Source organism: Aegilops tauschii, chromosome 4, assembly GCF_002575655.3.
Source record: "Aegilops tauschii subsp. strangulata cultivar AL8/78 chromosome 4, Aet v6.0, whole genome shotgun sequence".
NCBI lineage: Eukaryota > Viridiplantae > Streptophyta > Magnoliopsida > Poales > Poaceae > Aegilops > Aegilops tauschii.
This window is the reverse complement of record NC_053038.3, coordinates 442,448,158-442,474,936: the sequence shown is the minus strand read 5'-3', so window position 1 is coordinate 442,474,936 and position 26,779 is coordinate 442,448,158. Positions and strand designations below refer to the sequence as shown.

At 48.2% G+C, this 26,779-nt stretch overlaps 3 protein-coding genes across 4 annotated transcripts; 2 read left to right on the top strand and 1 right to left on the bottom strand.

Moving 5' to 3' along the window:
- Nucleotides 1–14,807: 14,807 nt before the first annotated feature.
- Nucleotides 14,808–19,664, bottom strand: LOC109743319 (protein CLT2, chloroplastic). The gene is made up of 10 exons (XM_020302397.4): nucleotides 19,219–19,664; nucleotides 18,854–18,999; nucleotides 18,539–18,576; nucleotides 18,073–18,188; nucleotides 17,002–17,101; nucleotides 16,889–16,924; nucleotides 16,712–16,762; nucleotides 16,389–16,515; nucleotides 15,863–15,988; nucleotides 14,808–15,568 (listed from the first exon to the last, which is right to left on the bottom strand). Exons 1-10 carry the CDS (start codon nucleotides 19,572–19,574, stop codon nucleotides 15,411–15,413), a joined length of 1,254 nt encoding a protein of 417 aa, XP_020157986.1. The 5' UTR covers nucleotides 19,575–19,664; the 3' UTR covers nucleotides 14,808–15,410.
- Nucleotides 19,665–19,782: 118 nt separating this feature from the next.
- Nucleotides 19,783–23,418, top strand: LOC109743320 (methyltransferase-like protein 2). Of its 2 annotated transcripts, none has more exons than XR_002228047.4 (10): nucleotides 19,783–20,073; nucleotides 20,474–20,687; nucleotides 20,775–20,905; nucleotides 21,017–21,050; nucleotides 21,173–21,248; nucleotides 21,943–22,120; nucleotides 22,225–22,311; nucleotides 22,426–22,525; nucleotides 22,672–22,861; nucleotides 23,019–23,157. XR_002228047.4 is itself a non-coding variant. In XM_020302398.4 (10 exons), exons 1-9 carry the CDS (start codon nucleotides 19,783–19,785, stop codon nucleotides 22,809–22,811), a joined length of 1,251 nt encoding a protein of 416 aa, XP_020157987.1. In that variant the 3' UTR covers nucleotides 22,812–22,830; nucleotides 23,019–23,418. The 2 variants fall into 2 exon arrangements, 1 of the variants encoding a protein (XP_020157987.1); XM_020302398.4 differs by having other exon boundaries at nucleotides 22,672–22,830; nucleotides 23,019–23,418.
- Nucleotides 23,419–23,740: 322 nt separating this feature from the next.
- Nucleotides 23,741–25,772, top strand: LOC109743321 (uncharacterized). The gene is made up of 3 exons (XM_020302400.4): nucleotides 23,741–24,176; nucleotides 24,377–24,663; nucleotides 25,219–25,772. Exons 1-3 carry the CDS (start codon nucleotides 23,870–23,872, stop codon nucleotides 25,552–25,554), a joined length of 930 nt encoding a protein of 309 aa, XP_020157989.1. The 5' UTR covers nucleotides 23,741–23,869; the 3' UTR covers nucleotides 25,555–25,772.
- Nucleotides 25,773–26,779: the final 1,007 nt, after the last annotated feature.

The following is a 26,779-nucleotide window of genomic DNA, read 5'->3' as shown; positions in this document are numbered from 1 at the left end:
GTGGAGAGGCCGACAGCTGGGTCCACGGCCGCATGCAAGGAAATGCCTCCTTATTACGCGCAAAATAATGATTCCTCCACCTGACATCAGGGACCCACCGAAAGGGCCTCTGTATTTCGCGAAAAAAACATTACCGCCGCTGACAGCTCGGACCCACCAGCTATATCTTCGCACGCAAGGAAGTGCCTCCTTATTACGCACAAAAAAAATGAATACTCCCCCTGCTAGCTGGGACCCACCATGGTGGGAGGCTGACTTGTGGGCCTACTAAGTTGACTAGGACGGGGGCCTTTGTCAACTTTAGTCAATATGAACGATTCTAGCTCCAGTGACCGTACGATGTCCATCCAACGGCCGTAGTGCTTCTTCAACCTCTGGTCTTCTTGCTCCAGCCGCCCAAAGCAGCGCCGGTCGTGCCGCATGCTCCTGCCTCCCGTGGCCGGCTGTGCTGCCGCGGAGGCCTCACCGCCCCCTACTATTCCCACCGCTGGCCAGGCCCTGCGGCGACGGCAGCCTCACACTGCAGCCGAACCAGTGAACCCTCGTACTCCTCTCCGCGCGGGCTTCCACTACCGCGTCTTCCCCGGCTCCTCGTCGTCCCCTTCCTAGGCCTCGCCGTCGTCCACCGCCGTGGTGCTCTCCGCGCGGCGTGGTCAACATGGTCAAGAACGACTTCCATCGGAAGAGTACTGTACGTGGAGAGGCTGACAGCTGGGTCCATGGCCACAGCCCAGTTTTTTTGTGATTTGCCAAGTAAGTCGCTTTGTGAGGCCTGTTGGGCTGCAAATCTTTCAAGACGAGGAGAGCTTTCATTCGGCTGGCCGAGAAAATGGCCCATCAGTAATGAGAAATGGGCTGTACATTTTTAAAACACATCAAACCGGCAATTAGTTTCAAATATCTTTTTTTTCATTTCAAGATTTTAAATTACATTAGTTTTTATGCGTGGAGAATTTGTTGGATTTTATATTGATATACATTTATTTTTTAAATCAGTTTGAATGTGAGTCGAAATTTCGGGATTAAAAACAGTTCGGACCGCACCGAAATATGCAAAATTTCATATAATTTTTTAACCGTGGCCACAATATGGGCTGTAATGCTAACAAAAAGAATATGGGCTCCAAAAAAAACTTAATAATTAGCAAATGGGCAGTAAATTATTAGAAATAATGGCAGATGGGATGTATGCTGTTTTCCACATATTTGAGGCTTTCCTAAAAAAAGGTTGACGCACAAGCAGTGACTGTTGGATGGCCATCCAACGGCCGTCGTGCTTCTTCAATCTCTGCTCTTCCTGCTCCAGCCGCTCAAACAAGCGCCGGCGGGACTGCCTGCTCCCTCCTCCCCGCGACCGACTCTGCTGCCGCGCAGGCCTCACCGTCCCACAGTATTCCCATCGCTGGCCTAGCCATCCCTCTACTCACCCACACCTGCTGTTATTCTCCGGCGACGGCAGACGAACCAGTAAACCCTCGTACAGTCGTACTCCCCTCCGCGTGGGAAAAAACTGCCGAGTCTTCCCTGCCTCCGTGTCGTTCCCTTCGTAGGCCTCGCCGTCGTCCACCGCCCTGGTGCTCTCGGCGCAGCCTGGTCAACGTGGTCAACGACCGACATGCATCTGAAGTGGACTGTACGTGGAGAGGCCGACGGCTGGGTCCACGGCCGCACGCAAGGAAATGCCTCCTTATTACGCGCAAAATAATGATTCCTCCACCTGACATCAGGGACCCACCGAAAGGGCCTCTGTATTTCATGAAAAAAAACATTACCGCCGCTGACAGCTCGGACCCACCAGCTATATCTTCGCACGCAAGGAAGTGCCTCCTTATTACGCACAAAAAAATGAATACTCCCCCTGCTAGCTAGGACCCACCATGGTGGGAGGCTGACTTGTGGGCCTACTAAGTTGACTGGGACGGGGGCCTTTGTCAACTTTAGTCAATATGAACGATTCTAGCTCCAGTGACCGTACGATGTCCATCCAACGGCCGTAGTGCTTCTTCAACCTCTGGTCTTCTTGCTCCAGCCGCCCAAAGCAGCGCCGGTCGTGCCGCATGCTCCTACCACCCGTGGCCGGCTGTGCTGCCGCGGAGGCCTCACCGCCCACTACTATTCCCACCGCTGGCCAGGCCCTGCGGCGACGGCAGCCTCACACTGCAGCCGAACCAGTGAACCCTCGTACTCCTCTCCGCGCGGGCTTCCACTACCGCGTCTTCCCCGGCTCCGCGTCGTCCCCTTCCTAGGCCTCGCCGTCGTCCACCGCTGTGGTGCTCTCCGCGCGGCGTGGTCAACGTGGTCAAGAACGACTTCCATCGGAAGAGTACTGTACGTGGAGAGGCTGACAACTGGGTCCACGGCCACAGCCCAGTTTTTTTGTGATTTGCCAAGTAAGTCGCTTTGTCAGGCCTGTTGGGCTGCAAATCTTTCAAGACGAGGAGAGCTTTCATTCGGCTGGCCGAGAAAATGGCCCATCAGTAATGAGAAATGGGTTGTACATTTTTAAAACACATCAAACCGGCAATTAGTTTCAAATATCTTTTTTTTCATTTCGAGATTTTAAATTACATTAATTTTTATGCGTGGAGAATTTGTTGGATTTTATATTGATATACATTTATTTTTAAAATCAGTTTGAATGTGAGTCGAAATTTCGGGATTAAAAACAGTTCGGACCGCACCGAAATATGCAAAATTTCGTATAATTTTTTAACCGTGTCACAATATGGGCTATAATGCTAACAAAAAGAATATGGGCTCCAAAAAAACCTTAATAATTAGCAAATGGGCTGTAAATTATTAGAAATAATGGCAGATGGGCTGTATGCTGTTTTCCACAGATTTGAGGCTTTCCTAAAAAAAGGTTGACGCACAAGTAGTGACTGTTGGATGGCCATCCAACGGCCGTCGTGCTTCTTCAATCTCTGCTCTTCCTGCTCCAGCCGCTCAAACAAGCGCCGGCGGGACTGCCTGCTCCCTCCTCCCCGCGGCCGACTCTGATGCCGCGCAGGCCTCACCGTCCCACCGTACTCCCATCGCTGGCCTAGCCATCCCTCTACTCACCCACACCTGCTGTTATTCCCCGGCGACGGCAGACGAACCAGTAAACCCTCGTACAGTCGTACTCCCCTCCGCGTGGGAAACAACTACCGAGTCTTCCCTGCCTCCGTGTCGTTCCCTTCGTAGGCCTCGCCGTCGTCCACCGCCCTGGTGCTCTCGGCGCGGCCTGGTCAACGTGGTCAACGACCGACATGCATCTGAAGTGGACTGTACGTGGAGAGGCCGACAGCTGGGTCCACGGCCGCACGCAAGGAAATGCCTCATTATTACGCGCAAAATAATGATTCCTCCACCTGACATCAGGGATCCACCGAAAGGGCCTCTGTATTTCGTGAAAAAAACATTACCGCCACTGACAGCTCGGACCCACCAGCTATATCTTCGCACGCAAGGAAGTGCCTCCTTATTACGCACACAAAAAATGAATACTCCCCCTGCTAGCTGGGACCCACCATGGTGGGAGGCTGACTTCTGGGCCTACTAAGTTGACTGGGACTGGGGCCTTTGTCAACTTTAGTCAATATGAACGATTCTAGCTCCAGTGACCGTACGATGTCCATCCAACGGCCGTAGTGCTTTTTCAACCTCTGGTCTACTTGCTCCAGCCGCCCAAAGCAGCGTCGGTCGTGCCGCATGCTCCTGCCTCCCGTGGCCGGCTGTGCTGCCGTGGAGGCCTCACCGCCCCCTATTATTCCCGCCGCTGGCTAGGCCCTTCGGCGACGGCAGCCTCACACCGCAGCCGAACCAGTGAACCCTCGTACTCCTCTCCGCGCGGGCTTCCACTGCCGCATCTTCCCCGGCTCCCCGTCGTCCCCTTCCTAGGCCTCGCCGTCGTCCACCGCCCTGGTGCTCCCAGCGCGGCGTGGTCAACGTGGTCAAGGAACGACTTCCATCGGACGTGGACTGTACGTGGAGAGGCTGACAGCTGGTTGCACGGCCGCAGCAAGGAAGTGCCTCCTTATTACGCGGAAAATAATGATTCCTCCACCTGACAGCTAGGACCCACCGGACGGGCCACTGTATTTCGCAAAAGAACGTGTCCCCTGACTGCTGGGACCCACCAACTACATCTTCGCACGCAAGGAAGTGCGTCCGGGCAAAAAAAATGATTCGCCCCCCTGACTGCTGGGACCCACCAGCTACATCTTCGAAGGCAAGGAAGTGCCTTTTTTGCGAAACAAGTGCCTGACAGTCGGGACCCACCTGGTCGAAGCGTACGTAGCGTTGTCATTCTGGTCGCGAACGTGTACGTACATATATACTGGTGGATGTAGAGGCGCGCACGTGTCGTAGTAGAGGCGCGTACGTGTCGTAGTAGAGGCGCGCACGTAGCATGTACACGTACGTACAGCGGCCAGGGTGCAAGAAAAAAAATACGGCCACGTATGTGTACATACGGGCGGGGTCTCGAACGCCTACTCGCGCATACGTATGGCCAGGGCTCGTGTACATGCCTGGGTCGGAACGGAGAAACAGCGTCGTCGTCGTGTTCATGGGGAGGCAACGGAATGCGTCGTGTTCATGGAAAGGCAACGGAATGCGTCGTGTTCATGGGGAGGGGTGTGGCGTACCGCAAAACGGAGGAAACGGACCTCCTACGGTCGAAACGGGGGTCATGTTGATCGGGAGGAGTGTGGCGTACCGCAAAACGGAGGAAACGGACCTCCTACGGTCGAAACGGGGGTCCTGTTGATCGGGAGGGGTGTGGCGTACCGCAAAACGGAGGAAACGGACCTCCTATGGTCGAAACGGGGGTCCTGTTGATCGGGAGGGGTGTGGCGTACCGCAAAACGGACGAAACGGACCTCCTACGGTCGAAACGGGGGTCCTGTTGATCGGGAGGGGTGTGGCGTACCGCAAAACGGACGACACGGACCTCCTACGGTCGAAACGGGGGTCCTGTTCATCGGGAGGGGTGTGGCGTACCGCAAAACGGGACTCCACGGGATACTGTTCATCTCCACCATCGACCTCCTCCAGCCTCCACGGGCTCCTGTTCATACAGCCTCCACCGCGCGCTACTCCACCGGCTACTGTTCAACCACCCCTCCACGGGCACCCCTTCACCGTCTACTGTTCATCCAGCCCTCCACACCACGGGGTCCTGTTCAACCACCCCTCCACGGGCACCCTCCACCGTCTACTGTTCATCCAGCCCTCCACCACACCACGGGGTCCTGTTCATCCAGAGGCAACGCCACCGCTCACTGTTCATCCAAACCCCCCCGCAACACTCACTGTTCATCCCAGAGGCAGCATCGATCGGCTTCAGTTAGCAGCAGTAGCGAAGGAATCGCTCGATCGGGTTCAGTTAACAGCCATCGATCGATCACTCGGGTTCAGTAACGCGTAGCCTGCAGTGCAATCGCTCGGGTTCAGTTAGAGCCCAACGCCTCGCTCGGGTTCAGTTAGAGCCAACGCCTCGCACACACGCGCGTACGTGTACGAGAGAAACGCGCATCGCTCGGCCCCCGACCTCCCACCGTAATCGGGAACTCCCCGAAATTTTTCTCGCCCTTGTTTCTACCATGGTTTTTTCCTTCATGGACGGCCCAAAGAATGTCATGCAGCTGCGTCTCCGGCCCGCCCAGGACGAAAAGCCCATTTTCTGTCATGATTTTTTGTCATGGAAGTAGGAGCCCACCACATCTATGATGATACTGGGTTTTGTCACAATTATCGTTATAGAAGTGTCATATGTATGACAGAAAAAAATTCGTTCGGCCCAAAATGTCACGGATGTGTCTTTTTTTTGTAGTGATACAAGGAAGATTCCACAAGACTTGGTGATCAAGACAAGGACTCCTCCCCACCGACGTATTCTGCTAGGACTCTTGTTATCCTAGGCCTCTGGCGCATTATATAAACCGAGGCCAGGCTAGTCGATAGATCATATACAACAATCATAATCATAGGCTAGCTTCTAGGGTTTAGCCTCTACGATCTCGTGGTAGATAAACTCTTGTAATACTCATATCATCAAGATCAATCAAGCAGGAAGTAGGGTATTACCTCCATCGAGAGGGCCCGAACCTGGGTTAACATTGTGTCCCCCGCCTCCTGTTACCATCCGCCTTAGACGCACAGTTCGAGACCCCCTACCCGAGATCCGCCGGTTTTGACACTGACAATGACCACAAGCTCAAAAACACACACAGAGAAAAGCCAAACAAGAACCAAAAAAGATGATGCCAAGGATGCAATGGTTTGAGCTCTCTACGAACGATACGATCAAGCTACTCACTCGAGAGGCCCCCTTGATAGTACGGCTATCAATCATGTAACCTAGTCTCCCAACTAACACCATGAGACCGGTAAAATAGAAAACCTATCAAGGACAAATCTTTTCCTTGCACATAGTCCACTTGAGCTAGATGATGACGATTTGACTTCCTCAAGTTGGACCACCTTTCTTGATTGCATTGGCTCGATGAAGACTAGTAGATTTATCCCCCATACTCCACTATGGGTGAGACTCTCTTTAGCACATCTTCACATGTCCATTGTCACCACAATGGGCGGCAAGCTTCAAGCAAGAGATCACTTTGAGATGCTTCACTTGAACTTGCACACCGCAATCTTGATGACGATCACCACTTGATGGCATCCTCCATGGGCTATAAGATATCTTCCTTTTGATGCACGCCCATGGAAGCATACCTAACCCTATAGAGAAACCTCACATAGATCATGGGTTAGTACACAAAGCGTAATGGACAATGCTTACCATACCATCAGATCAATTGAACCCACTCGGTACAACTTCTACGCTTTGTGTAATATCTTCTCTCTTCATAAAGATGATGTCTTGAAGGTAAACATGAATGTTCACACAATCTTCTTCTTCAAGACATGCTTGCAATAAGCTCAACTCTCACAAGACCAATCTTTGGATAAATTCTTGAACACCACCTTGGTCAACACATAACCTTCTACTTACAGCCTTGAAACCAACGAATGATCTTCAAGCAAAGCCTATGGACAAACCCTTCAAATGTAACTCAAGGCAACCATTAGTCCATAGGGATTGTCATCATTACCAAAAACAAACATGGGGGTGTTAAGCTTCATGCACTAGCCAACGCAGTCAAAAGTACGAACTGATGGAAAGGGCTAGGCAATCCACATATACACTTCAACACCCTCTTTCACGTGTGACACAGAAAGTCAACACGTGGATAGACTCAAAGGTATGGCTCGAGAGGCCTATACATGGACAAAGGGGGGCAACAACAGTTTTTTTGGATAAACTGCGAAAGGCGGGACTTGAACTCGAGACCTTAGCTCTGATACCATGTTAAAATTCATGCACTAGCCAACGCAATCAAAAGTACGAACTGATGGAAAGGGCTAGGCAATCCACATATACACTTCAACAGGAGGCACCATGCTCTTTTACTTAGGATTATTAGTCTATGGGTTTTTCCTCACTAAGGACTCACTTGAATTCTTCGGGAGGATGAGTTGCTCAGACAACTTATCTGGGATCATGTGGAGCATCCAACCAACTAATGGTGGAGGCATGGGCTATTTATAGCCGGAGATCGCAACCCGGGGCCTAAGACAACCATTGGAAGGGACAGGCCCACCAAACAGCTGTTGCGAGTTGTCACAATGGTCAAAATTTTGAACTCTCAAATTCCTCACATTACAAAAACCAAAATGCTACTTTCCTAACTCCTCGGAAAATAAATCAAACTCACGTGCACTGAAGAATCACCTTGAACGCGCAAACTTGAAGACTTTGCCCAAAAGGATATTTCCAAGTCTTCAACTTAGAAGAAATATGTTTGATTGAGTACAACGGAAGACACACTATCTTAGTAACACTTGGAGGACCCGCCCCCTCCCCCCCCCCTTGACATTATATATTTCCCTATTGACTCAAATGAGAATAAAAAGAAATAGCAAAACGCTAAGTCTTCTCGCTCTGGTTCTTTGACTAATTCTTCAAAGGGCACACCAAAACTTTCAATGTTTCCTTCACATTTTAGGGGTCATACACCATCGATTAACCAAATCCTCAGGGATTTCACCTATGTATACTCATAAACACATTAGCCCCTTAAACATTTTGTCATAAATACCAACCAAAACTTGTAAAGGGGGCACTATATGCACTTACGATCTCCCCCCTTTTTGGCGATCGATGACAAAACTAGTTAAAATCTTCAACAAGAATGATAAAAGTTGAAAGCAAAAACTTGAGGATTTTGTTTTCATGATATAGAAGAAACTCTCCCTAAAGATGTGCATAGTGAAGATTTTTGCTTTTGAATGCAAATGCACATGGCTGGTTGTAATTGAGGAGAACTCCCCCTATATCAGGAAATGCATGCTAGCATTGTAATAGATATACAATGAACAATGCATAGCAGAAAGTGATCTATGAAGAATACCATCACGCATATAAATATAGAAAGGACATAATGAGCATGAAGTATTAAGCATAGCAAAAGTTTAGAGAACCACAAAACTTGAAGTTTTACTACTCGTTCAATAAGATCAAATGAAGAGCGAGAGTTACAAACTTAAGACCCATCCATATATAAAACTCGCGAAGAGTAAACCACATCCCCCCTGTCATCATACGACCAAAAAGGTGGAAGAAATGGGCAACTAAATTTCCCAGAAGCAACTGGTGAAGAAGTTGATGCAGCTAGAGCTTTGTCTTCAGGTTGGAGTGATGGAGCAACAAGATCAGCAGAAGAATCTGGGTGACGCTCAGTCATCAGATCAGGCGATGTCACAATGTGATAGTCGTCGTCGAGGAGCACAGTTTTTTCGAACGAACTGTATGAAGAATTGACGAGAAGTGGAGTGGCACGAATTTTCGGAGGAGCTTCGAAGATAGGTCATCAAGGACTGTACCCAGACTCTGACCGGAGTGATAATCGTCGAGGAGTGTACTCGGACTCTGACCGGGCTCTTCGAAGACAGGTCACTGCGGGGGTGTTGTCTCCAATCTTCAATGGGAAAACTTCCCGCCTTCCAGAAAAACTTTGATTCCCGGCCTTCTCGGCTGAGCGACCCCCAAACAATGTAAGTGCTTGCTCTTTAGCTTTTGCTTTTATGCATAATTCCTTCAGTGTTCCTTAGTTTTCAACCTTTTTCTTACAAAGCTTCGCCAGCTACATTTCCTGGGCTCCACAGCCCGAAGTCGAGCAACTTAGCAATATCTTCACCCATTTGACGAAGACCAACTCCGGCTTGCCTAGCAAGTAGCCGGGGCATGGAGGTAGAGCTTGTTGTGCAAATCGATGATGAAATCCAAGATCCTAAAGAAGAGGACATGGCGTGGGACAGAGGTGTCAACGGGTTCTATTTGCCCCGCGAAATCGGCGATGAAGTTCATCGCCCCAAAAGCAGAAATCCTGTCAAAGGGACGCAGTTGATGTTGGATCCCATCTGGACTGTTCGGACTAGCATGACTCATGTCTGGCGCCATTGTCGGTGTGAAATCCGGCAGACCCTTCGATAGGGTGTCACGACTGGTGAGAAATGTTAGAGTTATAATATAAGTCATGTATACCCCTTTGTATTTATCCCGTAGTATAAGGGGTTTCCTGCATATGTACCACACCTGTACATGTATATATATATCGGCCTATGGCCTCATGGGAATACAAGTTGCTTATTCCTAACATGGTATTAGGGCTAGGTCAATTTTTTGCACGCTGCAACTCGTGCTATTGATCCATCCCGATTGAGTCGGCCGCCGCTGCTCCCGCTCGAAGTCGTCGTCGACTGCAGCTGCTACCGCTCGAAGCTCCCTCCCGCCTCCCGCTCGAAGCTCCCTCCCGCTTGAAGCTCCCTCCCACTCCCGCGGAGTCGGCCGCCGCTGCTCCTGCTCATCCGCCCCGCCCGCGGCTGCCGTTCGTCGACCGCGGCTCTCCCGCCCGCAGACTCTCTCCCGCTCGAAGTAGGCCGCCGCCGCTGCTCTCCCCGGCTCGGCCACCGCGACCTGCGGGCTCCCGTACCAGGCCCCGCGTCCGCCCGTGTTCGTCTGCCCCTCCCGCGGCTGCCGTTCGCGCGTGCTCTTCTGCCTGCTGTTCGGTGGTTCCTCTGCTTCCGGGTCTCTCCAAAAAAAAATGTCTGCTGCATCGGGCTTTGTCGCTGTCCCTCGCTGTCCGGTGATCTTCGACGGTACTAACTACACCGAGTTTGCTGGCTTCATGCGCATTCACATGCGTGGCATCCGTCTCTGGGGTGTTCTTTCTGGCGAGGTCTGCTGTCCGCCACGTCCGGTTCCTCCGGTGGCCCCTACTCCGCCGACTCCACTGGTTCTTCCTCCGGATGCTAATCAGGCCGCCAAGGATGCGGCTAAGGTTGCTGATGAGGCTGCTGATCGTGCCTATGATGAGAGGGCTCTGGCTTATGAGGAGGCTCTTCAGACGTATCATGGTGCTTTGTCTGTTTACACCCAGTGGCTTGATGATGATGCTCGTGCTGCCGCTGTTCTCACTGCTAGTGTTCTGCCTCAGTTTGCTTCTGAGTTTCTGGGTCTTCCTACTGTCTTCCAGATGTGGACCTGTCTTCGTCAGCGCTGAGCCCTCTGGTGATGCCTTATACCTGTCTGTGGTTCGTCAGGAGCATGCTCTTCAGCAGGGTGACTCTACTGTTGATGACTTTTATGCACAGAGTTCTGCTATCTGGCGCCAGCTTGATTCTCTCCGCAGTGCTGGTTGTCGTACTTGTCCCTGCTGCCAGGCTGTCCAGGCCGATTTGGAGTTTCATCGCGTCTACGAGTTCCTGTCTTGGCTCCGTAAGGAGTTTGAGCCCCGGCGTGCTCAGTTGCTTGCTCGTGGCCGTACTTCTCTCATGGAGGCGCTTTCGGAGATTCGTGCTGAGGAGACTCGCCTACGCGGTGCTAGTTTGCTGGAGGTTCCCTCGGTGCTCGCTACTCGGGTTTCTTCCACTCCACCTGCTGCACCGCCCCATTCTCGCTCGAGTGCTCCGCCGCTCTTGCCCACTCCTTCTGGAGGCTCAGGTCGGCCCCGTTCACATTGTGACTACTGCAACAATGATGGTCATATTGAGTCCCAGTGCTACACAAAGCGGAAACACCTGCGCAAGGCGCGATCATCCTCCTCAGGGACTTCGTCATCTCCCTCGCCAGCTTCAGCCATTGCTTTGACTGAGCAGGATATTCTGAGACTTAAGCGTCTGCTCGCGGCTTCAGGTTCTTCCTCGACGGGTACTGCTGGTTCTGTGACTGATGCTTCCCGCACTGAGCACCCGCCCTCTACACAGTCAGGTACATCCCCATGGGTTCTGGATTCTGGAGCTTCTTTTCATATGTCTTCTCATTCTTCCGCTTTGTCTTCTCTTCGCTCGCTGGATTCTCCTGTTCATGTCTTCACTGCTGATGGTACTCCACTTTCTGTTGCTAGTAGAGGCCATCTTTCTACTCCTTCTTATTCTGTTCCTGATGTTGCTCATGTTCCTCGACTTACCATGAATCTGTTTTCTGCCGGTCAACTTACTGATTCTGGTTGTCGTGTCATCCTTGATGTTGACTCTTGTTCTGTTCAGGATCGTCGCACGCACACTCTGGTTGGGGCTGGCCCTCGCCGCCGTGATTCTCAGGGTCTTTGGGAGTTGGACTGGCTTCATGTTCCTTCCGCTGCCACCACCATCGCCAGTTCCTCCGCTGCTGTCGCTTCTGTTACTGGTTCCTTCAAGCAGTGGCATCATCGACTTGGTCATCTGTGTGGTTCTCGATTATCGTCTTTAGTCCGTCGAGGTCTTCTGGGGTCTGTCTCAGGAGATGTCTCTTTAGAGTGTCAGGGTTGTCGTCTTGGCAAGCAGATTCAGCTACCATATTCTCATAGTGAGTCAGTGTCTCAGCGTCCTTTCGATTTAGTCCATTCTGATGTATGGGGTCCGGCTCCTTTCACTTCGAAAGGTGGTCATAAATACTATATTATTTTCATCGATGATTTTTCTCGTTACACATGGCTTTATTTCATGACTTCGTGTAGTGAGGTGTTGTCTATTTATAAGCGTTTTGCTGCCATGGTTCATACTCAGTTCTCTTCACCCATTCGTGTTTTTCGTGCTGACTCCGCTGGTGAGTATATCTCTAAGATGTTGCGTGGTGTCCTTGCTGAGCAGGGTACTCTTGCCCAGTTCTCTTGTCCTGGTGCTCATGCTCAGAATGGTGTGTCTGAGCGCAAGCATCGTCACCTTCTTGAGACGGCTCGTGCTATGATGATCGCCGCCTCTCTTCCGCCTCATTTTTGGGCCGAGGCTATCTCCACTTCTGTCTATCTCATCAACCTTCAGCCATCTGCTGCTTTGCAGGGTGGTGTTCCTTTTGAGCGTCTGTTTGATCGCTCTCCCGATTATTCGATGCTTCGCTTGTTTGGTTGTGTTTGCTATGTTCTTCTTGCCCCTCGCGAACGCACCAAACTGACCGCTCAGTCTGTTGAGTGTGTCTTCTTAGGCTACAGTGATGAGCATAAGGGCTATCGTTGTTGGGATCCTGTCGGTCGTCGGATGCGTATCTCTCGAGATGTGACTTTTGATGAGTCTCGTCCTTTTTACCCACGCCCATCTTCCTCGGTCTTTTCCGTGGAGGATATCTCTTTTCTCACTTTTCCTGACTCCCCTATCACTCCCGTTGCGCCTGTGCCTATTCCTCCCACTCCCTCTGCTTCTCCACCCCTTGTCGATTCACCGCCACCATCTTCCCCGGTCTCCTCATCTAGCATGTCACCGGATTCTACACCTTCATCTCCGGTGACTTCTTCGTCGCCACCCCCTGATTCTACCTTGGCTAGTCCTCCTTCTCTTGTTCCATCTCTTCCTCAGCATTACACTCGTCGTTCACGGCCTGTGGATGCTTCCTTGGCTGAGTCGTCCTCTTCCTCTCAGCCTACTTATGGCTTGCGTTCTCGTCCTCGTCCGCCTATTGATCGCTTTGGATTTCCCACCGCTGGTGCTGCTGTTCTTGAGCCGACTTCTTACCATCAGGCTGTTGTTCATCCTGAATGGCAGTTTGCGATGGCAGAGGAGATTGCTGCTCTTGAACGCACTGGTACCTAGGATCTTGTTTCTCTTCCTCCCGGAGTCCGTCCCATCACTTGTAAGTGGGTCTACAAGGTTAAGACTCGCTCCGATGGTTCTCTTGAGCGTCACAAAGCTCGTCTCGTGGCTCGTGGTTTTCAGCAGGAGCATGGTCGTGATTATGACGAGACTTTTGCTCCTGTGGCCCATATGACCACTATTCGTACACTTCTTGCCGTTGCCTCTACACGCCACTGGTCTATATCTCAGCTTGATGTTAAGAATGCCTTTCTTAATGGTGAGCTGCGTGAGGAGGTGTACATGCAGCCACCACCTGGGTATTCTGTTCCTGATGGCATGGTGTGTCATCTTCGTCGCTCTCTCTATGGTCTTAAGCAAGCCCCTCGCGCCTGGTTTGAGCGTTTTGCTTCTGTGGTCACTACTGCTGGTTTTTCAGCAAGTGTTCATGATCCCACATTGTTTATTCACCTTTCTCCTTGTGGCCGGACTCTTCTTCTTCTCTATGTTGATGATATGGTCATCACTGGGGATGACCCCGAGTATATTGCCTTTGTAAAGGCCCGTCTTAGTGAGCAGTTTCTTATGTCTGATCTTGGACCTCTTCGCTATTTTCTTGGGATTGAAGTCTCTTCTACCTCTGATGGCTTTTTTATATCCCAGGAAAAGTATATCCAAGATCTTCTTGCTCGTGCTGCTCTCTCTGATGAGCGCACTGTTGAGACTCCTATGGAGCTCAATGTTCACCTTCGTGCTACTGATGGTGATCCTCTTCCTGACCCGACGCGTTATCGTCATCTTGTTGGCAGTCTTGTCTATCTAGCTGTCACTCGTCCGGACATCTCTTATCCGGTTCATATTCTGAGTCAGTTTGTTTCTGCTCCCACATCGGTTCATTATAGTCATCTCCTTCGTGTTCTCCGATATCTTCGGGGCACGATCTCTCACCGTCTCTTCTTTCCTAGCTCCAGTTCTTTACAGCTTCAGGCCTATGCGGATGCTACGTGGGCTAGTGATCCTTCTGATCGCCGTTCGCTTTCTGCTTACTGTGTTTTTCTTGGCGGTTCTCTCATTGCCTGGAAGACGAAGAAACAGATTGCAGTTTCCCGTTCGAGTGCTGAGGCTGAGTTGCGAGCTATGGCTCTTTTGACGGCAGAGGTGACTTGGTTACGGTGGTTACTTCAGGACTTTGGTGTTTCTGTCACTACACCGACTATGCTCTTATCTGACAGTACAGGTGCTATTAGCATTGCGCGCGATCCTGTGAAGCATGAGCTCACCAAGCATATTGGTGTTGATGCTTTCTATATGCGCGCTGCTGTGCAGGATCAGGTCGTTGCTCTTCAGTATGTGCCTTCCGAGTTACAGTTGGCGGATTTTCTGACGAAGGCCCAGACTAGAGCACAACATGGCTTTTATCTCTCCAAACTCAGTGTTGTTCCTCCACCATGAGTTTGAGGGGGGTGTTAGAGTTATAATATAAGTCATGTATACCCCTTTGTATTTATCCCGTAGTATAAGGGGTTTCCTGCATATGTACCACACCTGTACATGTATATATATATCGGCCTATGGCCTCATGGGAATACAAGTTGCTTATTCCTAACAAGAAAGACCAAAGGGCACAGTTGCTTTCAATGCACATGCGTGTAAGAACTCTCAAAAGGGAAAAGGAAAGATGTGTATAAGAACTACACACACAAGCAAAAATTCTAGTATTGGAGAGTGGACGAAGCAACTAACACCGTCTTGTCAAAAATTTATATATGAACATTTTCTCTTTACTTGTCAGTACTTGGACTGTGAGATAAATGGACAAAACCCCATGTGTCTTGCGCTTGATGACAATTTGCATGGTCCTATGCAGTTTCGTTTGGTACTACCTCCGATCCATAATAAGTGTCGCAGTTTTGGACCAACTCCGGTTCAAAACCATGACACTTACTTTGAATCGGAGAGTAATACATTGACGTACAGGTAGAAACAACCTTTACATTGAAAATGGCTTATGAATCACGAAAATAAATAGATGATTTGCAACCACACGAACACCGAACTTCTGATGTTTCCAAGCGCTCTGTTTGACAGAAAGACTGGAGCTAGTTGCTGGAGTAGCTAAAGTGGAGTTGGTGGCACCGGGAGTTCATTATAGGTTATAACTGCCTGTGCGAAAAGATTTCTCTCAGGTTACAGAGCGTCACACCCTTCAGAACTTCTGTACAAACATGTGCTGCTGACCGCAATTGAAAATGCACGGTCTTGTATTGTATCAAGGTGCATCAAAAGCTTGCTGCCATCCTTGTGAGTGATTTTGGTTTAGATCACTCTGTCTTCACTTGATCAGCTGAGTTCTGAGGAAGGTTGTATAGGAGCAACCCAAGCACCAAGACAGCAGCGCCAACCAAAAAGGATGTGCTTAAACTTGTTCCTCCAGGCATGTATGGAAGAGGAAGTGACAGAACGTATATCGAAAGAGGTACTGCAGCGGAAGAAGGAATCAGAAAGTAAGAAATGAATAGGACTGACCACATAGAAGAATCATGTCTAATTGTGTATTTGCACGCACGTGCCATGCGCTAGGTACTTATCAGGGCATATGTGCTAGCACAATACTACGAAATGATTTGCATGCCAAACTAAATGTTTCAATTTTCAAACAGCTTTATCCTGCTACTTTTAACTAAAGTACAAAAACCTGTGCCTCGTAGTTATACGTCTGAACCATCATAGTGCTTCTTAAACTATTCAGAGGGAGTGCGTTTTGTTACTGAACCTGCTAGTGTTGCTGTTAGCGAAGCAACCAGTGCTGTAGACATCTTCACCAGATTTAGCACAGAAATGTTGAAGGCCATGTTCATAGTTATGAAGAGCAGTGGTAGCAAAGGGGCTCCAGGACAATCTGAAAACTCAAAACATCAGCACATGATTATGGTATCTTTAGGGAAAATTTCGAATGGCAGCCTCTCAGATTGACGTATACTCCCTCCGTTCCAAAATAGATGACTCAACTTTATACTAACTTTTTACTAATCAGTGGTCAAGGCATCAAGGTGACAAACAAGGGCCCTTCAACAAAATGAACTGCTATATATAGCGACTGTTGTGTTTGTGTATGCCATTCATAACCGAACAATTTGTCCAAGCAAATGAGAAAAGTACGATACTTATTACTGGAAAGATTCTAGGGAAGGTTTTTTCTCCATCCAACAACAGATTTGAAGTAATACATGGTATACGGAGTACAAGCAATGCTCAACTATTTAGCATCTGAAGATACTACGATTATGGGTAACACTCACCGTTCAGATTACCACCACCAACATTCAGAAAGCATGCAGCACCACGGTTTACATATGCAGGGAGCTCAGTCAACGGAATGCCTTTCAAATTAGAGAGAAACGGCAGGAGTAGCAAAACAAAAAGAGCCTGCATAGTTCAACATAGCAGATTTGGAGTGCACAAATAGGAGAAAAGCCAATGGATTGAGTGAATAAGGATACAACCATGAGAAAACTCCATAGCATCGTAAGGTACCAAACAAGACGGTCTGAGCAGCATTTCTCTTTTCACTAGTGGCTATTAAACCTACAATGTTTTAAAATAGAGATGACTTTAAGCTTACCTGGAATCCTGACCCAAAAGAGTTGACCACAAATATGTCAGGCCGCTTTCCCTGTGTAAAAACAAAGAGAACTAAGCCTGTCATGCTTTCAACTCAGAAATAGCTTAAAATAAGAACAAGAAATAGGTACAGCGAATATTCGCATTAATTATTTCCTGAAATCATTTTATTACGAACCTCAAGGCGTTTTGCACCATCAATGAAAACAAATTCCTGCCACGGTAATAACAAGATTTAGAGTTGGGATGACTGAAAGTTTCATCAGGGGTACACCAGCAAGTCCACTCAACCTTGATTATAGATGCACCAGCCTGACATGCAGATGAAGCCATCAAAACTGCTGGCCAAAAAAACTTGACATCAGACAGAGATGAACCACCGTTTGCTCCACTGCATTCATAAAGTAAAAGCATGGCCAGGAAATACTCAAAATCCAATCAACACATAAATTGCAAGTATTCCACATTCATCATATTAGCAACATTATAGCCATGTACTACCCTATCAGTGTAAAGCCATGGCCATTTCTCAGTCCGCACTTTTTTTTTCCGAACTTTTGGTTCATTATTTGTGCATTTTGTCTCGACCACTAACTGTACATCTGAAAGGTTGATCAGATGAGGACACAAAGCTACCAAACCACCCAAGAGGCAAGCCATATATAGGTGATCACACCACAAAAAGCTCCTTTGAGTATTATTCCAATTATAACAAGGTTTTATGGTTATCAGAAGTATCAGGTACATGAGCCTAAAGCAGTGAGCCTTGCTACAGAAAGACACATCTACCCCACTTGCCTTGGATGACTGACTACAATGTATGCTTAAGTAATCAATAGAAGGGGTTAATCAAGTGCAAGTGCTAGTACTTAGCCACAGCACCTTCACATACAGACAAGAGGGTGTTAGCTGCATGTCACTGAAAAATTACATGTTAGAAAACTGCCGGAAAATGTCCTAGCCTTATGCCCTTGATGCTACTGAGAAGTTGGAATGCAGAAAGAAATACTATAATTTTTGTATGAGTTGATTGGGTTTGTGCTAATAACTTTCCAAAATAAATTCTAGTTACATTGCGTTCTTTTAGTGGATGGAACCTAAAATATGTCACACAACAATCTTATCTTGTCGGCATTCTACAATATACCATTCCAGTGCATGAAGGTGCTCCAATAAATAGTTAGCAGCTGATAATTCCACCTTATCAGAAGCTTACACGAACATGTCCAATACACAATACCAATGAATATGTGATGCCCGATATAACAGACAGTTGGAAACAAATCAGTTCAAATTATGAGAACAGTGATGTGAAGTACATAAATGAGTCGTCCAAACAAGGCTAGATGTTCCAATTCATACCTTACTACTGATAGAATTACTCCAGTTGTAACAAGCAAGCATCCAAGAATTTGGTTTGCCCTATATTTCCTTCCCAAAACGATGACTGACAAAATAAGCTGCCATACCAGAAAAGACTGCAAAACAACAGAAAGTGTGTTAAGAGTACTGAGTCTGCACAAAATCACCGAAAGGAAGTACTAATCTTTATGCACAGCTATTAAATCTGGCACTGCAGCTAACAAGATTATCAAAGTAGTACGTCTAGAAAGCACTGAGATATGTAACAGAAGAACAACCTTAAGAGGGATGATAAGAAAATTGGAATAATAAATAAATCCAGGATATCACAAAGATGGGGATATAAGTATATGGCACCAAGTTAATACAGGATTGGATGTAAGCAGTACAATAGAAGGATATTAAATACTCAGAAGTCAAAATGTGGAGAATTTAAGACCTGTCAGGCGAAATAAAAACATAGTACCTGAGACAGCACTGGAATAGATGGCCCAGGCAACATAGCTGTGAGCATAGACAAAATGCAAATACAGAACTCATTGTAGTTATGTTCTGAATTGTGAAGAAACCATAGTTCAAGTAATGTATTACCTCCATCCTAAATTAGTTGTCTTAGATTTGTCTAGATACGGATATATCTAACACTAAAACATGTCTAGATACATCCGTATCTGGACAAATCTGAGTCAACTAATTAGGAATGGAGGGAGTAGCTGTTAAGAAGTGCATTTGAAATACTTAATTCTGAAAGTAAAGTACGAAAATCACTATCAGTAATCACCTGCAGCAGCCATGCCTGAAGCAACACCCATTGCTTCTAGCAGTCCAATTAACATGAAGCGCGATTTTGGAAGCGCTAGCATTTCTTTAGTGACAATACCGGCCTGATATCTTACGAAGAGAATAGAGAAGTACACTACAACATACCTGCAGAAATTAGGAAGTACACGAGGAGCACTCAGGAAATCGGTTTGTGCATTGACTTCACAGAAATCAGTGTACAAAAAGGATGCGCAAAAAGAAGTTACACATGCATTCAGTTGGTACGGAACTCTGAAAGGGTTGCACGTTGTTTTATAGCCCGTAGCACCGAATGTAAATTTCGCTGGAATTGAGCTTAGATGTCCTTGGAAGCATCAAACTTACCCAAACGTGAGAACTTGCGCGAGGAAGAAGGGGTAATTCTTCATGGGCACGAGCGCAAGCTTGTACAGCACCCGGTTCATCACCGCGAGCGCCACGGTGGCCGCCGCCGCGGCGGTGATCCCCGTCCCAGCATCGCCTCCTCCCCCTGAAACCGCAACCGCCGCGGCCGCCCGCGCGCACCGCGTCTCTACGGGCAGCCGCCCGCCACCGCCGCCACGGGCGGTGCCGAGGGCCACGCGGAGCGGCGGAGGCAGGTGGGAGGCGCGGAGGGGGGCCGGGACCCGCCGGCAGCCGTGGCGGAGGAGAGGCGGCGGCGGGCAGGGGAGGGGAGCGGAGAGGAGCAGCGAAATTGGCATGGCGGTCGCGGTGGGGTTTGAAGATTTCGCGGGGGGTTCGTTTGCTTCGCTCCGTTTATGTGGACGGCGACACTGCCAGTTCGCAGGCCGCTGGTTTCTCTGGCAAGTGGGACCCACGGGCTAAGCTGCTGGGATTAAACCCCTACCCTGCGGCCGAGATCCCCTCCCCTCCCGACCCTAACCCCTACGCCGCGGCGGCGCCTCTCCGATGGACGCCTCCGACGAGCTCCGGTCGCTGGAGGCCACGGGGATCTACCGCCTCGCGGGCTCTCGCGCCGCCTTCGTCGACCCGGTGCGCCTCCTCGGCGAATCCTACCGGCGCTTCCGCCTCGTCCCGTCGGCGTACTACTCCCGGAGCTTCGGCCCGTCGCGGCAGGGAGGCGAAGCGCAGGCCGAGGGGACGGCGCCGTCTCCCGACCGGAAGAAGCGCAAGCGGAAGCGCCAGACGAAGGCCCGGGAACTCAACGCCGTGGAGCGGATCGCAGAAGCGCGGCACCAGGTGACGATGTGACACATTGGTTTAGATTCGTGTTTTCTCATTTACTGATGTTTACTTCTTCTAGTAGTATGGTAGTATTAGGTAAGAGCTGAATCAATGAAAAGGGTTGTGCTCTGCTAATTCCTCGTTAGTGACAAGAACTTTACATTTGGCTCATACGCAGCAACGACAGTATAAACTAGAAAACGTTTAATACTGTCATGAGCAAACAAGAAATTTGGGATTGCCATTTTTCTAGGAATTTTTAGAGAGTAGCTGTTATTAACATCTGGTGTCTTATTAGGGCTGTTCGTGAAACAGTCTAGTGTGCCTATACCAATTGGTAGAGAAATAGGGTGAGTAGTGTTCTACAGGTATTTTGATGTAATGTTTGGATCTTTTGTGGTGCTCCATTTGCTAGGAAGCAAGGCCTTTGCTAATTAGCGCGCATAATTCACTCCTCGATGCGAAATATCTACTGGAATACCTTCCGGGTATGATCAAGGGAGATGAATGCAGGCCAGAGCTTGAAACTAGTTCTGAGAACAATTTTGTTGAGCTTGGGGGCTCATGGCGAGCACCTTTCTACGAGATGACTATTTGCTTTCAGAAGCCTCTTGGTCAGGACGAGGCCGGTAAAATAATCAAACCAAAAATTGTATGAGTACTTCTTGGTGCATATGATGCATAAGTGCATAAAGTCCTTCTTTACCATGTTTTAGGTACCTGTGATGTCCAAAAGAGATCCAGTCCATTGTTTAATAGAGTAGTCCGTGTTGAAGAAAACGGTGAGGCAGAAGGAGAATTTCAGGGTAGACTTTATGTTTTACCAAAAGGAAGTTGCTTCATGACGGTGAGTTAATCATTCTTTAGTGCAGGTGTCTCATCTAATTTCATCTAAGTGAACACAGTCCATACTTAACGCTCTTTTTTTGGCATGATGCTGATGATACATAAACTGAAGACCGACTTCACACATGTTCGTGATCTCATTCCTGGTATGTGGAATGTAGCATAAAAATGTTTTTATATGTGTTATAGATCTTGCTGTGCTTGTTAAGGTTGTGTTGGCACATGTACTTAATTCGTTTATTTTGTGGATGATGTCGTCTTTCTCCAGATAATCCTAATACAGGGTACAACCTTATAGTTATTGACCCACCTTGGGAGAATGGATGTGTTCGCCAGAAAGAAGCGTAAGTTAACTCTTTCTTTCTTCTTCTTCTGCCAAGTAAGCGAAACTTTAGATTGTCCAGGCTTATTGATGGCCAACTTTCCTGTATTTCTCCTTTGTGTTTATTTGTGGCATGCCTTAGTTAAACTACACTGAATTGTTAACTTTCTGCCTCTCTTTTTTAATTAACTACACCCTCTGTTCCTAAATGTAAGATGCTTTGGCAGTTCAATTTGAACTGCCAGAATGTCTTACATTTAGAATCAGAGGTAGTAGTTAACCTCTGGATCACTATGCTTGAATGTTAGCACAGCTATGTGATATCTGACCTATAACGCATGGTTCTTTTCTTACTATTCCTGAGTATTGCATTTGTAATTACAGCATTTCTTATTTCTTGAAGCCTTCTTTCATATGTATCTTTGGGTGTCCTATTATTTACAGGTCTTTATGATACACTGACCATGAACCATGTGTGCTGCTATCATGTTCTCCTGTAATAAAACCCGATTTGGGGATATGCTTGTTGGTAGTTTCTTTCTTTTTTTTTGCGGGGGACTTGTTGGTAGTTTCATGAAAACTAAATGTTCTTGGACTAAAACGGATCCATCTTGTCTATTGTTGTCATCTTTCTAATTATAATAATCCCATTTATGCACTGTCGGCTAAGCACTTTTATGAATTGCAGTTCATTTATTAAACAATTTATGCCCTAGGTATCCTACACTTCCCAATAGAAATTTGTTGTATCTTCCAGTTCAAGAACTTGCACATCCAGCTGGAGCTCTTGTAGTTTTGTGGATTACAAATCGGGAGAAACTGCGAAGATTTGTTGAGGAGGAATTGCTTCCATCTTGGGGAGTCAAAGACCCAACGGAGTTTTATTGGCTGAAGGTTTGCAGCTAATATCCATGTGCCACCGTAACAATGATTTCGTTGACTACAATGGTGTCATTAGTTTTGTGCAATGTGGTCCTGAAAATCTCTACAAATGACAGGTGAAGTCGGATGGTTCACTGATTGGCGATCTAGACTTGTTCCATCACAGACCTTATGAGTGTCTCCTTCTTGGCTACATCAATGTTGTGAGTTCTTTCCTCTAGATTATTTGCCTTTTTTTTCTTCTGGAATTCAACATTTGATCTGGACCGTGTACCCTGAAATTGATATATTCTAGTCTCCTGGCTTTCTTCCTGCAGAATAGAGAAGCTGAGTCAGGATCGAAGTTTAAGGTTCTACAAGGCAGCCAAGTAATTATGAGTGTTCCGGGTGCGCACTCAAGGAAACCTCCTCTTCAGAGTATCCTTGCCTGTGATTTGTCACATTATGTCCTATTTATCTTTTTAGTTAACCATTTGCAATGAAGCATATGTCCTGTCGTAAATGCAATGCGGCTCTTTTTATAGTTGCAGTATGATTTATGCCCAATCCTTAACCAGCAAAAGAAATTCTTTCAGAATATATTCCTGGTCCTAAACCTCCAAGGTGCATAGAGCTTTTCGCAAGAGAATTGGGTTCCGGGTGGACCTCGTGGGGGAACGAGCCGCTCCATTTCCAGGATTCCGCATACTTCTCAAAGAAGTAAATTGATAGACAGGAGCATGGTATGCAGAGTTGAACAGTCGCTGTATCGACGTAATGCTTTGTCTTGTAGCGTTATGTCTCGTGTGTCTTCTGTAAATAGCTCATTTCTTTCGGTTCTCTTATAATTCCTAGTCATGCCTCGCGTTTTACACTGCTGTATTTAGATTCTCTTATTAACTGACCGTATCATGCCTTGTTGCTTCTTCAGGTGGTGAAGAACACCTGCGGCTGGATTTCGCATAGCGCTACACTGCATTTTGGACACTGGTTACCACTTACCACTAGTAGCTACGTAATTGGCACGGAATGGCAACTAACGAGGCGCAGTTTTGTCAAAAGTTGGTAGGTTCGGTTTGAACTCTCTAAGCTTGACTCAAGGACGATCCACATTACAATGCCGTTCCCTGCAGAACTGCATCCTGCTGCTGCTTCTGTTCCCTGCTGCAGTGATCAAAAGTTGCCACCAAAAACTTGAATTGAGCTCTATTGATCTAACATGAATCCTGGTCCATTCTTGAAGGGAACATTTGGATGTAAATTGTTCATCCTCTTGGAGCAAAACGATTCCCTGGTGCTGAAAGATACTCGGACCAATGCTGCTGCCCGCATCCTTGTGTTGTGTGTACACTCTTCTCCGTTTCATTGTACAGAATGTGTATTTTCTCTTTGATTTGAGTAGAAGAAGCCGTTGTCGCTGCCGACGAGAACCACGTACGTACGTGGCGAGCCGCAGAGCCGGCTCGGTGCGGATGTGCGCTGCGCGCAAGCCGGATGGTGGAAGCGACAGGAAGGGGAGGTCCGGCTACGTGTGTGCGTGTGGGTAGTGGGGCGGTGCATGGCAACGCAACGCTTGCGCGTAACGGTATGAGGCGTCGGAGCCAAGCCAAAGCCACCCCTCCTCGTTCGTGCCGAGGCCGTTGCGCCCGCACCCGATCGCGACCTCCAGCCCGCCCCGAAACAACGAGCACAAACTCCGTGGCCGCGTAACGGACCCTTCCTTTCGCCACTCGTTTCAAAAACCTCATTAGCCGCTGGCTCTTCAGGTCTGCGTCCATCTACATGCGCCTGCTTCCGAATCGTTGCAAGTTCCATCGATCAGTTGCCGCTACAGACATGCCGGCCGTCAAGTCGGAGTCTCCGGCGAGCTGCTTGCCGGAGCTCCCACGCATCCGCACCACTCGCCCTGCTGCGGCCTCGTCCAAGGTAATAGCAAGAGCCAAGGCGCACGGCGATAGGAAGGCGAAAGCAGAGGACGATCGGGAGAAGCGGCACAAGAGTGGTAGGGGGGCGTGTGATGAGTCGGCGGCGTGTGGGAGCTCACCGGAGCTGGAGAAGAGGAGGTGCTCCTGGATCACGGCCAACTCTGGTGACAAACTTCGATTGCTCCCTGCTTCGTTTCGTTCCGTTCCCACTGTTCCCTAGAGTCCGTAATTTTGATCTGTGAACTCCATGATATGAATTAATACTTTGTCGGTTATCACAAGCATGTGAATTTTCAATTTTGAGCACGGATGAGGGTGCAGTACACATTATAAGTTCTGATGCATGGTACCATCACTTCTGTAGAACCCCTCTACGTTGCATTCCATGATGAAGAATGGGGAGCTCCGGTGCACAATGACCGTAAGCTGTTTGAGCTGCTTACCTTATCACAAGCCTTAGCTGAGCTCTCCTGGCCTGTAATTTTGAGCAAGAGGGGGGAATTCAGGGAGATGATTGATGCTTTCTACAATGCATCCGTCTGTGACCTCAAGGGCAAGAAGATAAACCAGTTGTCCAAGTCAAACGGAAGGACGTTGCTGTCAGAGCAAAAGCTGCGAGCTGTGGTCGCAAACGCCAAGCAGATTCAAAAGGTAAATTTTGTTTATGGTGAATTCGAAAGGTAGATTGAATATTGTACGCAAGTTTATCTAGTTTATCATTGCTTTATAAGACATATAAATTAATTTACTTTTTCATTCCTCCAGCCAATCATAAAATGTTACAGCAGAGGAGCTTCTTTCAAAATAAAATGAAGCCATGTCCCACCCCCTCAATAGAAGCCCAACAAGCCTTCGAATTTGCTATGGGCCATATGGCCTATACCTTGTGTGCTTTCAGAGTTTCAGATTCTGAACAATGTGACACACTGACACTCGCATTAGTATTAGTATCGCACTGTAATATAGTCAGCGCTTGCTTTAAAGAAGTACAAAACTGTTGGAACTGTTCTCAGACCGAATGCTTGTAATACGAACACCACCACTATATGCTAGACTTAACATTTCTCAGACCGAATGCTTTGAAACCTGTAGTATCCATGCAGCAAAACAGATTCAGTGGTTTCCTTCGAACAAAATCGGCCCTTGGATTTCACAACTTCTGGCAGTACAAATAATATCCTCGCTATCGCCAATGACTATCTGCAGGTAGTCCGTGAATTCGGATCGTTCGACAACTACTGCTGGAGCTTCGTGAACCACAGGCCCATCACAAACGGCTACCGCCACGCTCGCCAAGTGCCCACCAAGACGCCCAAATCTGAGGCTATGAGCAAGGACCTGATGCGGCGAGGGTTCCAGTGCGTCGGCCCCACGACGGTCTACTCCTTCATGCAGGTCGCCGGGATCGTAAACGACCACCTGCGGTGCTGCTTCAGGTTTGATCAGGTTCGCAGCCAGCCCAAGGATGCCGAGGAGAACATGAGAGCCGAGATAAGATTGAGCTCACACGATTCAGAGGATTCAGAGATCAGCGAGGTGTAGTTAGCCTCTGAAACTTGCCTTGCTTTGTACGTATGATACGATTCTTTATCTTGTATAGGTGTGCTCATCTTGTGTTTACCTTCGTCAGACATGGCAGTTGGTTTGGCTGTGCATTTTGTGGCGTGACTGGTGTCAGCTCACTTGTAGTGTACGTACATTACAGGTTGTAAAAAATGGTGAAACAGGGTGCATGGTCAAGGTGTGATTTGCTTTCTTAATTGCATGTAAAGCATCTATATTGTGGAGTGTGTACTTTTCTGACTATTTGCACTCGTATGTATATACAAACATTGCTGACAATTATCCGTTTTCAAGGTTGTTCTTTTGACTCCAAAATGTAGCGTATGAGCTTATTGTTGCATGTGAGGAATACGGAGTGGTGTGTCGACATGGCAACGATGCATTCGTCAGCCCTTATGTCACACACTTGCCTTGTATGGCAAAATCACAAGATAAAGTTTGTTAAGCGAGCCCCTAAACAAACAAGCTAACCGTACCAACAAGAAAGTTCCACCACCTTTCATCCATCCATTCATCAAGCTGTTGTTAATTAGGCAACTAGAGTGACTAAGAAACACGTCCCTAAACTAATCACGACACGATGGCCACGTTTCGCCTCGCCGTGGCCGTGATCACCTTCCTTAAACCTCTCTCGCACATAACCCCTTTCTTTAACCCTGCACTTGGGGGCACTACTCAAACATTGGAATCAAATCATTTTGCCAAAAGAAAAGCCTACCACACTCCTCGAGGGCGGCATCCTCGGTATGCGTGCGCCGGGGTCGCTCGCTCCGGTCACACGGCCAGTGCGCCTTCCGTGCACGTGTCGCTCTTCGGGGCAGCCAGATCAGCGAACAAGAGCCCATGTCTTTGACACTGCAACCCTAGAGGAGCGCTTGTGTGATCCTTGCGGTGTGGCCGAAGCCGAAGTCCACAAAGCTAACGGGTTTGTTTAATTAGCGTTAATGAGGCTTTGTCCGGATGTTTCCCGGCGCGCTGGTCCCCTACCTAGGAGCGAGCTAGCCTCATCCTTTGCCCGATTCAGTGGTTGGTGCTTAAGCAATACTATCATGCAACTGGGATTAGTTTACTGCGCTCTAGGCATTAGGTTAAGGGAGGAGAAAAGGAGAGAGCACAATCTAATCTTAACAAACTATCATGGCCCGAAGCATGCCATGTGTGCTGGTTCTAGTCTAGCTGCCAGCCTTGGGGCTGAAGCTTCGAG